The sequence below is a fragment of the Protopterus annectens genome, chromosome 10.part0 (genome assembly GCF_019279795.1).
Source record: "Protopterus annectens isolate FY-2018-M chromosome 10.part0, PAN1.0, whole genome shotgun sequence".
NCBI lineage: Eukaryota > Metazoa > Chordata > Ceratodontiformes > Protopteridae > Protopterus > Protopterus annectens.
Window position 1 is genome coordinate 1693798879 of NC_056744.1, and position 12086 is coordinate 1693810964.

The 12086-nt window shown below is 36.1% G+C and overlaps 1 protein-coding gene across 1 annotated transcript in view; it reads left to right on the forward strand.

The window, feature by feature from the left end:
• The window catches only part of LOC122814433 (zinc finger protein 883-like), a 21315-nt gene extending 11332 nt beyond the window's left edge, over positions 1-9983 (forward strand). Inside the window, exons 2-3 of the mRNA XM_044087014.1 lie at positions 5227-6174; positions 9280-9983. Coding sequence (XP_043942949.1) covers positions 5227-6174; positions 9280-9824 — 1493 coding nt within the window. The 3' untranslated portion in view covers positions 9825-9983. The remainder of the gene's footprint in view (positions 1-5226; positions 6175-9279) is intronic.
• The last annotated feature ends 2103 nt before the right edge of the window (positions 9984-12086 follow it).

Genomic DNA, 12086 nt, shown 5'->3' on the forward strand with positions numbered 1-12086 from the left:
CTTTCCCCTTCCCCTGGGCCAAAAGGAAAAAGCATTTTTTTCAAAAAAAAAGGCAAACTTGAAAAGTAAACAAAGGCTGAATCAAAACAAAAAAATCCCTGGGATTGTCCCTTTAAACCCCTGACTGATCTAATTGCTTTGTTTTGCTATGAAAGGGGAGAATGTTAAGTTCTCCTCCCCTCTGCATTAAAAACAGTGGAAACAATTCCACTGCTTTCTGTCTTTTTTTATATCAGCTGCTGTGTTCCTGACAGCAGGATTAATTGCCCATCTAAGATTGACAGCAGTACCTGGAAGGGTAAACTACAGATTTACCTGTGTCTATGATATGTCATGCATGTGGAGTCTAATTTCTTTGCAAAGTATGTGAGAAGTTGAGTTTAAAAAAAAAAGTAGGTGGGCTTTCAGTTCCTTTGACTCCAGTGCAAGGAAATACAAGTTTTAAAAACTACAAGCAGGTTTCTGGTACATACCTAATGCTGGAACCATTTTGTAGGGAGAAAAGAAACCCAACAATTGAGTTAAACTGTATGAAAGGGTGGAGTTCTCCTTTTAACTTACAGACCTAAACTGCTTTGCCGTACTTTTCCTTCTGTTACTTACTCGTACTGTTACTTTCTATGCACTGTCTCACGTAGTATGTAGCTTCATGTTTACATGAAGCCCCTTGTCTCTGTTATATAAAGATTTATTATTCATTCCTTACAGACCTAAACTGCTTTGCCGTACTTTTCCTTCTGTTACTTACTCGTACTATTACTTTCTATGCACTGTCTCGCGTAGTATTATCGCTTCATGTTTACATGAAGCCCCTTGTCTCTGATATATAAAGATTTATTATTCATACCTTACAGACCTAAACTGCTTTGCCGTACTTTTTCTTCTGTTACTTACTCGTACTGTTACTTTCTATGCACTGTCTCACGTAGTATGTAGCTTCATGTTTACATGAAGTCCCTTGTCTCTGTTATATAAAAATTTATTATTCATTCCTTACAGACCTAAACTGCTTTGCCGTACTTTTTCTTCTGTTACTTACTCGTACTGTTACTTTCTATGCACTGTCTCACGTAGTATGTAGCTTCATGTTTACATGAAGTCCCTTGTCTCTGTTATATAAAGATTTATGTGTTGTTTTTTTCATTCTTTACTTAAGTGTATGTTTATTTTTTGTTTTCAGAACAGATGTGTGTATATTCTTGTTTTTTTTTCCAGATGTGACATAGATGTACATACCTGTATTGTACTTCACAGCTTTATTTAATGCATTTTCATTTCCAACAATTAGCCAACATCAGATAAAAATGATTGTATGTGGGTGTGCTTCTCTAGTTCAGCTCACCTTGATAATCCCCGAACTTACCCTCCCACTGAAATGAATGTGTCTCTGTAGCTGATGGTTGACTTCCATTTTACTATGCTGGGCCTCAGATTGTTCCCTCGGCACCTGTGTGTATACCTAGCTTTCTGTATAGGTAAGCGTGGACAAAGCACCAAACCACTTATTTGCAGTGTCAGCGCGATGCCACATTATTATTATTATTCTCATTATTTAAACGTGGACGGTATAAGAGAAATAAGACCCTAAACAGTCATCACTAAGAATTAAGTGTCTGCCCCCGTGGGTGAAAAGTTCAGTGGTTTTTTTTTGTCTAGGCTATGTGATCCCTCCTTGTATGTTTCATACTTCAAGATTTTCTCATGTGCAGAAAAAAAACATTGTCCCATTTTTCTTTCACATAATCAGCAGGAAAAGGATAAACTGTGTGAATTTTCTCAGAGTGTTTCTTTTTAAGTAGCTGCATAACTGGTGTGCAAACATTAGACCTATCCATGTGGGGACTTTGTGATGTTAAAAAAAATATTTCAGAAAGCCACATTAACCCCTTAATTGCAGGTCTGTATCCCTGATTCCATTCCCCTCTTTTTTCCCCATCAGTAGTGGAAACGCATTGCAAATTAACATAGTTGTCTGATTTCTAAGGTGACACATTTTCTACACTGGTTTTAATATATTTCTTAATCTCTTGATTTTTGTATTCAGGGTGATAGTAACAATTAAAACAATATACCAGTAAAAGCTGCAAAGCAGAGTTTACAGCACATGTTTCACTCTCAAACACCTGAAGTCCATTCTGAGTCCTGTTCAGAAACAATTTCTGTGGCCACTACATAACATGAATCCTTGCAGGGCCATTTTCCCAACCTAGAAAATGAGGCTGTAACTTTCTTCTTCAAAAATGTGGCAGCCTTAATAAAGTAGTGTGCCAGACACATTGAGATTCTAGGTCATGTGACTTCAGCTATCCATGTGGCTCCTCTAGCCAGATTTCACATGAGGGAATTACAATGGTGTCTAAGGAACTTTTAAGGTCAGTAGTTGGAACCCTTACAAAAAAAAACTCTGGTAGTGTTTTGTGTGAATAGGGAATTACTTTGGTGGGTGAACTAGATGAAAAAAAAAAATAGATGCCCTTTAAATGACCAGGTCACAACCAAACCCAAGCCATGGATAAATTGGACAAGGCCTGGGGTATTCTCACCTTAGACCTAAATGCGTGCAGGACACATGGAACTCTTAAGAAAAGGAAAATGCACATAAATGAAAAGAAATGTTGTTAGTCATTTATGCTGTGAGAGTGCTGAAGACACTCTTTGTGTCAGGGACTTTCAAGGTGGTTCTATACAACACCACAGTGATGTAGTAAATAAACAGGGAGGAACTCACTCCTACTGTCTGTGTAGGTTAGTGGATTAGATATACAGGCCTAGGATCAGCTATGTAGTACAAGTTTATCCTAACAGCTACCGACATACCCTCACAAGAAAACGGATGAGCTAAGTGGGACTTCTGCAGACTCGCACAAGTGGTTGTCACACAGAGGTACATTCCTAGAAACTGCTAACAAATGAGGTATTCCTGAGATCTGTTTACTTATCTCAGTAAACACCTGAAAACAGTGTGTTTCAGAGTACCTTACAGTCAAACTTGGGCAGTGAACATCTGCTCCCAGAATTTGAGAGGTCTGTATCGGTATGCTTTCCCTCATATTCCCTTGCTCCCTGGGGTCATTCAATAGATTAAGCAGAAGAGGCCAGAAATTATAGTAACTTTCCTTTCTGGCTAGGAAGCACTGGATTCTCCTACCTGCTGTCATGGGAAGAGAGAGACTTTTCTGTTGCCACAGGATGCCAGCTTTCTGATACAGTGTGTATGTGTTCTGTCCACCCTGAATATAACACCACGGAGCTTATGTCTATTCTTGCCTTCAAGTAAATGTACTCCACTGACTGCACTTTTAATTGCAGTCACATTCACCAAAAGAATCAAATAGCTCCAGGCCTTAATGTAAAAGGAACCTTTAATGGCATTTCACAAAAACACGGTGATTCTGCATGCTAGCCCCCTCCTTCCTGCCCCAAGTCATTATGGAAATAAGCCTAAGCTAAGCTAAGCTCTCCAGTTACCAGTCTTTTCTCCATATAGTTTAGAACAATGAAGAAATACTTCTGCACTTAATGTGCATTCACAAGCTTATATAGACCACATTAAGGACATTAGAAAGATAAACAAGTTGTTTGTGGCTTTTAATGAAAAAAAGGACTTCATGTCTAAGCAGACTTTTAAAAAGTGGATATTTCCAGCATTACCATTCATCATGAAGTCCATAACCATTCTCTACACTGAAAGTCAGAACACACACAACAGATCCCCAGCAAGAACTAAGGCCTACCTGAAAGGGGTCCGTGTACAGGACATTTTAGAGGGCACCACATGGTCCTCAGTACACACCTTTCTTAAGTACTACAACTGGACATATCTTTATGGTTAGTGATTTGTTTGCTCCTGCTATATTGAAAGAATGCTGCCCTTCTGTCCTAAATAATTATAGCATAATCTTTGACAAACTTCTTAGAAGTTATGACTGCTGCAGTGATCCACATGAAGAACATAGTACAGTTGTGGAACAAACTGACCATAACAGGAGATGTTTGAAAGTGGTTACTGCTGCAGTCCTGGTCCCCTCCGTCTTAGGAATCCAGGGCTGGGGTGAGTGCCCATGTTCTTTCATCCTCCTTTGTTTCATTTTTTTATTCTGCTTTCTTCCTTAGGAAGTCTAGAACTCTCTGGATCTTACTTTTAATAACTGGGAAATTCCTCTGCAGCATTGTATGTCATGACAGACTGATCTATGAAGTGGCACGAAAGATCCAAAGATTTTATGATTGAATGTAACGTTTATGCCAAGTATGTGCAGATATATGTTTGGTACATAGGATGACATCAGCCTGGCCAAGGTGGAAGGGTGCGCCTCTCTAAAATTTGGGCTGCATATCAGACCTTATCCTGGGACAGAGTTCCCTGTTGCCATGACTACAACAGTGACCATACACATGTCCACAGTGAAAATGTGGTTATACAGTGGTGCTTTCTCTGGATATGCCTCTCAAGTGCAAGTGCATCAGTTTATTAGGTACATTACTCATTTTCACCCTCAAAAGTCCTTTTGCAACAAGGGCGTGGCAGTTTCATGTGTGGCTGAATTAAATTTAGTAGTGTAAACTTATATTAGTAAGTGATGCTCTAATCTGCATACATTAAAGACATTGTTGTACTTCGTGTCCAGTTGTTACATTGTTGCGCTCATGTGCTTTGTATTCTATTCTTATTTGATCATGTGTCAAACATTTTGCTAGTTTGTTTATTTTTTTGAACTTTGGCAACCAGTGCTAATCCGAAAGGGCCACTTTCTGCCTTCCAGGGAAGTGCTAATCCGAAAGGGCCACTTTCTGCCTTCCAGGGAAGTCCAGAATGTATTTAAATCCCATACTATAAATGTTTGTAAGAAAAGATTAAACAATGTTATGGGAGTCAAAGTTACAGTATGACTTTAAATATTAGGAAAAGTGGAGAGGTATGCCTGTAGGTGTGATTGGTTGGTATGTTATATATTCAAAACTATTGATTTTTGCAAATTATTTTGTTAGTTATTTACTGTTTTTGTACCTCTTAAAGCTGTTCATAGAAGATTTACTTTTCATAAATTGAGTCTGAATTGTTTTTGCTCTTTTTATCATGTTAATAGCAGCAGAAAATGAAAACTTTTAAAAATGGAAAATAAACCCATAATCTTTAAAACGGAAAAAACTACGTGTGCTGTTGTGAGTAAAATGAAACACATGCATTTCATCATTGTAATAACAGTTCTAATAATCTGTTTATAGGCAATGGGAGCAGAGAATGGAGCATTTGCAGGAGTCAGCAGCCATCACTTGGAGTATCTGTATTACGTTATCCTACAGCAAACCTGCAGCACTCTGTTCAAACTCTGAAGGGCTCCAAAAAGCATCCTGTTACAGCTGTAGCACAGCTTTATACAGGATACACCTGCAACATGAACGCTGAATGTGACCTACGTTCTGTAGTACAGCAAAGTCCATTAGTACACCAGAGAGCTCACAAAGAAAAGAAACTATGTAAATGTCCTGAATGCAATAAGTGTTTCAAACAAAGGACCCATCTAGTAAAACATGAAAGGACTCACAAGAGGGAAGGGGAGAAACCATATAAATGTGCTGAATGCAGTAAGGGATTCACAAGAGCTAGAAACCTTAGAACTCATCTGTCAGTTCACAGTAGGGAGAAACCATATAAATGTCCTGCATGCAATAAGGATTTCATTCGAAAGATGCAACTAGTAGTACATGAAAGGATTCACACCGGGGAGAGACCATATAAATGTCCTGAATGCAATAAATGTTTCAGACAAATGGGTACACTAGTAAAACATGAAAGGACTCACATGGGAGAGACACCGTATATGTGTCCTGAATGCAATAAGGGTTTCAAACAAAGGGGGGCTCTAGTACAACATGAAAAGCATCACATGCTGGAGAAACCATATAAATGTGCTGAATGCAGCAAGGGTTTCACAACAACTCGTGGCCTTAGAATTCATCTGTTGGCTCACAGTGGGCAGAGACCGTATAAATGCTGTGAATGCAATAAGTGTTTCACACAAAGGAGTGTTCTAGTAGCACATGAAAGGACTCATATGCTGGAGAAACCATATACATGTGCTGAATGCAGCAAGGGTTTCATAACAGCTAGTGCCCTTAGAATTCATTTGTCAGTTCACAGTGAGGAGAAACCATATAAATGTCCTGAATGCAGTAAGGGATTCATATTTGCTAGTAGGCTTAAAACTCATCTGTCAGTTCACAGTGGGGAGAAACCATATAAATGTCCTGAATGCAGTAAGGGATTCACCATAGCTAGTTTCCTTAGAAGTCATCTGTCAGTTCACAGTGGGGAGAAACCATATAAATGTCCTGAATGCAGTAAGGGATTCACAACAGCTAGTAAGCTTAAAATTCATCTGTTAGTTCACAGTGGGGAGAAACCATATAAATGTCCTGAATGTAGTAAGGGATTCACCATAGCTAGTTCCCTTAGAAGTCATCTGTGAGTTCACAGTGGGGAGAAACCATATAAATGTCCTGAACGCAGTAAGGGATTCACAACAGCTAGTAAGCTTAAAACTCATCTGTCAGTTCACAGTGGGGAAAAAACATATAAATGTCCTGAATGCAATAAGTGTTTTGGACAAAGGCACGTTCTAGCACAACATGAAAAGACTCACATGGGGGTGAGACCATATAAATGTCCTGAATGCAGCAAGTGTTTCAGACAAAGTGGTACTCTAGTAACACATGAAAGGACACACACGGGGGTAAAACCATATAAATGTCCTGAATGCAGCAAGTGTTTCAGCCAAAGTGGTGCTCTAGTACAACATGTAAGGACACACACAAGGGTGAAACCATATAAATGTCCTGAATGCAGCAAGTGTTTCAGACAAAGTGGTGCTCTAGTAAAACATGAAAGGACCCACATAGGAGATGCAAAGTGAGCAAGAAAAGGAGAGTAGTATTGCTGAAACTGAATTTATCCTCATGTCTTGGTGAGTACTGTCATGACGTGAACACTGTTTTTCATAAAATCTCACTAAGATTGCACTGACATATAAATTGTAATTTATATAGTGTATGTCATGGACAGGTAGGTCAACAATTAAAAAAGATAAAATAATAAGTGGTTGCAGAACTGAGTGAAAGCAAGTTACAATGCAAGTTATTTAATCACCAAATGCTTTATTATATGAGAAATTATAATCAAAGATAAGCGCTTTCGCTATGTAGCTTCATCAGATCTTACATTCACTCTCAAATTCAACATATTATATATAAAAATCTTCTCAATTAATCAATTAACCTTATTCATTGATGTCATCATTTAAAAAGACAGATAAACATGATTAAACCTAACCTACTAGATTAAAACATAATATAAAATATATATATAATATATAGTGGATAAATAGAACCATTTTATAGAATTTGTAAAATATATATAAAATATGTAAAAAATATATGTATATGTATAAAATGTATATATACAGGTATAAGCTCAATTTATACAGAATAAGTAAAGTCAGAAATACATATATATAAAAATATATAAAGACTCCTGTCTGTATATATTAGGACAGATACTATAACAGTGTATGTATATAATCTATTTCTAATAGTAACTTTCTTGTAGACGTAGTAATAGTTATATATGTATGTATATATATATATATATATATATATATATATATATATATATATATATATATATATATATATATATATAAAGATGTAAGCTCAATTTATACAGAATGAGTAATGTCAGAAATACTTATATATATATATATATATATATATATATATAAGACATATACAATAATAGTGTATGTAATAGTCTATTTGTAATAGCAGCTTTCTTATAGACATAGAATTAGTTATATATGTATACTATAGAGACTGATCATATCTTATTTAATATTTCTATGCTGTCTCAATTTTGGTTTTATCGAGGCCCTATCATTAAAGCCAAGTCCTCTATCTGATCTTAATAAAATTATCCATTCTGTCTCCTTGCTCTCTGTATATATCTTAATATCACCTCCCCTAGCATTCAGAGTAATAACTTCTAAGACCCTAAATAAGAATCTATGTTTATCATTGCTCTCTGTATATATCTTAATATCACCTCCCCTAGCATTCAGAGTAATAACGTCTAATACCCTAAATAAGAATCTATGTTTATCATTATGTAGCATTACATGCTTAGCAAGAGCATTATGTAATGTGCCTTTTCTCATGTGATATATATGCTCTCTCATCCTATCTCTGAATGGACGATTAGTCTTTCCAACATAGAAGGATGAGCATAATTGACAAACAGCTAAATATATCACATGGGGAGTCATGCAGTTAGCATCTGCTTTTATATTAAAAACTTTCTGTAAATCTGGGTGTAAAAATTCTGTACTACTGTCTATATAAGAACAGAAATTGCAATGACCACAAGGTCTAGTGCATCCAATATGCATAGATTTCCTATCAAATTTAGGATAGCATAATATTCTTTTTAAATTGTGTTTATTTCTAAAAAGGAACCTAGGTGTTTCTCGTACTATCTGCTTAATGTCTTCATCTACCTGTAAGATGTCCCAATGTTTGTCTAAAATCTGCTTAATCTCTATATAATCAGAAGAAAAAAAGGTAGAAAATTTGATAGATGATTCACGTTTATTATCATCTTCAATATAGCTAATACTACTAGGTCCAAAATATGGCATGGCTGTAGTAGAATGTAAGCTATGCACTATGTCTATATTCGAATGTATCTCTTCAGCATTATAGTCTCTATTTAATAATCTATACTTTAAATCATTCATCTCAGTATGAAAAACCTTGTCCATAGAATTCAATCTGGAAGCTCTAATAGCTTGTCCTTTCACAATATTCTTAAAGACAAAGGGTGGATGCATACTAGATCTTAAAAGCAATGAATTACAGTGACAAGCTTTTCGATAAACTCCTGTGTTATTTAAATTATCATGCAACCTCTCTATATAGAGGTCTAGAAACTCAATTCTATCATCTGAGAATTGCATGGTAAATTTAAGACATGTTATTAAGTTATTCATAATTAGATGCATGGATTCAAGTTGATATGATGTTCCTTTCCAGAGAACAAAGACATCATCTACAAAACGTCTATAAAATATCACATGCTCCTTAAAAAGTTGTTGTGTAAATAATATATGTTCTTCCCAATATGCAAGGAACATATTGGCGTAGCTATTGGCACAGGACGTGCCCATAGCTACACCATCTTTCTGTCTATAAATCTTATCTTTGAACATGAAAATATTGTTTTGTCAGTTCACAGTGGTGAAAAACCATATAAATGTCCTGAATGTAGTAAGGGATTCACCATAGCTAGTTCCCTTAGAAGTCATCTGTCAGTTCACAGTGGGGAGAAACCATATAAATGTCCTGAATGCAGTAAGGGATTCACAACAGCTAGTAAGCTTAAAATTCATCTGTCAGTTCACAGTGGGGAGAGACCATATAAATGTCCTGAATGCAATAAGTGTTTCAGACAAAGGAGCGTTCTAGTACAACATGAAAGGACTCACACGGGGGTGAGACCATATAAATGTCCTGAATGCAGCAAGTGTTTCAGACAAAGTGGTACTCTAGTACAACATGAAAGGACTCACACGGGGGTGAGACCATATAAATGTCCTGAATGCAGCAAGTGTTTCAGACAAAGTGGTGCTCTAGTACAACATGAAAGGACACACACGGGGGTGAAACCATATAAATGTCCTGAATGCAATAAGTGTTTCAGACAAATGAGTACTCTAGTAAAACATGAAAGGACTCACATAGGAGATGCAAAGTCAGCAAGAAAAGGAGAGTAGTATTGCTGAAACTGAATTTATCCTCATGTCTTGGTGAGTACTGTCATGAGGTGAACACTGTTTTTCATAAAATCTCACTAAGATTGCACTGACATATAAATTGTAATTTATATAGTATATATCATGGACAGAAGTAGGTCAAAAATTAAAAAAGATGGCTACAAGACCCAAGATAAAAAAAAAGCCCAATCCTGGTAGGTGTGCTGGTGCCAGGATTGGAAAAAAATGACTGTGCAAAATCTTCAAAATATGGTAACATTCCTACAATGGGGCCAGGCCAGGCCCAGATGGAGGATGGGCCACCTGTTGTAGAAAGAAGCAGTTGTCCACAACAATCACAAAAAGTGATGGATCAGAGAAGAGCCATAATGATAGAGTAGTCTGCTGAGGATAAGAAAGAAATTGTGTATTGTTAGTATTATGCAAAAAGCCCAGAGTTTCCAGACACACGATATATAAAACGATTGAGAGAAATTAGAGGAAAGAAAAATATTTCCACAAGAAAAACTGTCAGAAACTTCAAATAAAATTTATGTTTACTAATATAACAGATTTGTGAAAAACATTACATAGACCAAGAAACTTTGAGCTGTTTGAAAAAGGGGCATCTGTGTAATTGCAAAAATATAAACAACACAACCTAGAGATTTTTGAAAAGTATAAAAAAAAATAAATGTGGAGATGCGAAAGAGAAATGTGATATGGTGTAATATTTATGCAAAGTAAAAAGCCAAATTAATTAGTACAAAAAAGGCAGCCCCAAGTATATTCAAAGAGAAATCCAGGCAATAGCATGCAGATATGGAACATTTCACAATAAAAATATCTGAAAGAGGAAATGTAGAAAAGAAGATTAGTAAATTAAAAGTTAAAAAAAAATAGACGTTGGAGTTATGGAATGCCTGTAAAGTGAAACATTTGGTCTAGAAGGTCTAACACGGCATGATGGAACGAGTTCCCAAAGTATGAATAAACAGGAAGATTAGAGGACCTCTGAAGAAGAAATATGGCCATGGGAAAGAAAAAGACATTTAATATGGTGTAGTATTTATGTAAAACTAATCAAAACAAAATGAGCAACACCAAAGATATTTGTAGAGAAATACACACAAAGGAGTCTGGACATGGAAAACTTTATAGTACAAAAAATAAGAAGACAAAGTGGAAAAGAAGCTTAATAAGGGAGAAGTTAAAGAAACTGAAACTGAGGTTATGGAGTATCTGTGAAGTGAATGATTCAGTGTAGAAAATCTAATTCAGAAATCACCAAAGTGGGATAGAGTAATGAACACCCAAATTAAGGAGAAATCAGTGGAACAGGAAGCAACTGGTCAGTTGCCAAATGAAGATATTTTGGAGCCTTCCACAGGAAACCAGTATCAAAGTTCACTTGTAGCTAGACAGTAAGGGAAGGAGCATGGCAACTCTGAAGTGGTCACTGTTGAGTGATAGGACAATGAGTTCCCAACTGACAGAGTAACGTATGACACAGGATGAAATTGAAGAGAGAGTGCTACATGAAGAGGCTATAGAACTTTCTATAGAATACCCACAAGAAAGGAAAACAAAAAGGTGTGCCCTCAGTTTAGAAGAAAATGAGCTAAGAGAAGAGTTGCTTGTTTTAAAACCGATAGACATATTAAGAGCGATGAAAGAAAGAGACAATAGAAGGTCAGTAAAACCCAAAAAGTCAGAAGTTTGATAAAACAAATGTACACAGTAATTAGGACTGTGCATAGAGATTTATGAGATATAACAGGAGTAAACAGGATATATTACTGTGCAGCTAAAGCAATAACAGATAAACTTCTACCACAAATACATAGGGTAGTAAAGGAAAGGAGGGGAGAAATTGAATACCATCATGGATGTATCAAATAGAGAAAGCTATAAAGCAATTAAGACAAGAAGTGTCTTATAAGAGTACAGAAGAGGGAACAGATCAAAAATACTCGGATGGATAAAAGTTATAAAAGCAGTGCACGGTATTATAAAGGATAAGTATTTATCATGCATTATCACAAATAATACACAAAAAATTTCAGCACAGGTGGAAAACCTTAGACACACAGATAAATATAAAGGAAAAGTAAAAAAAAACAGGAAATTATTTACAACCCAAGCAAAACTTTTATAGTGAATTTGGAAACAAGGTAAAAGGAATTGAAAGACCACCAAAAAAAGAAGAAATAGATACATTTTGGAGAAGTATTTATGAAGATCATGTGGAACACAGCAAAGATGCTAAATGGATACAAGAAG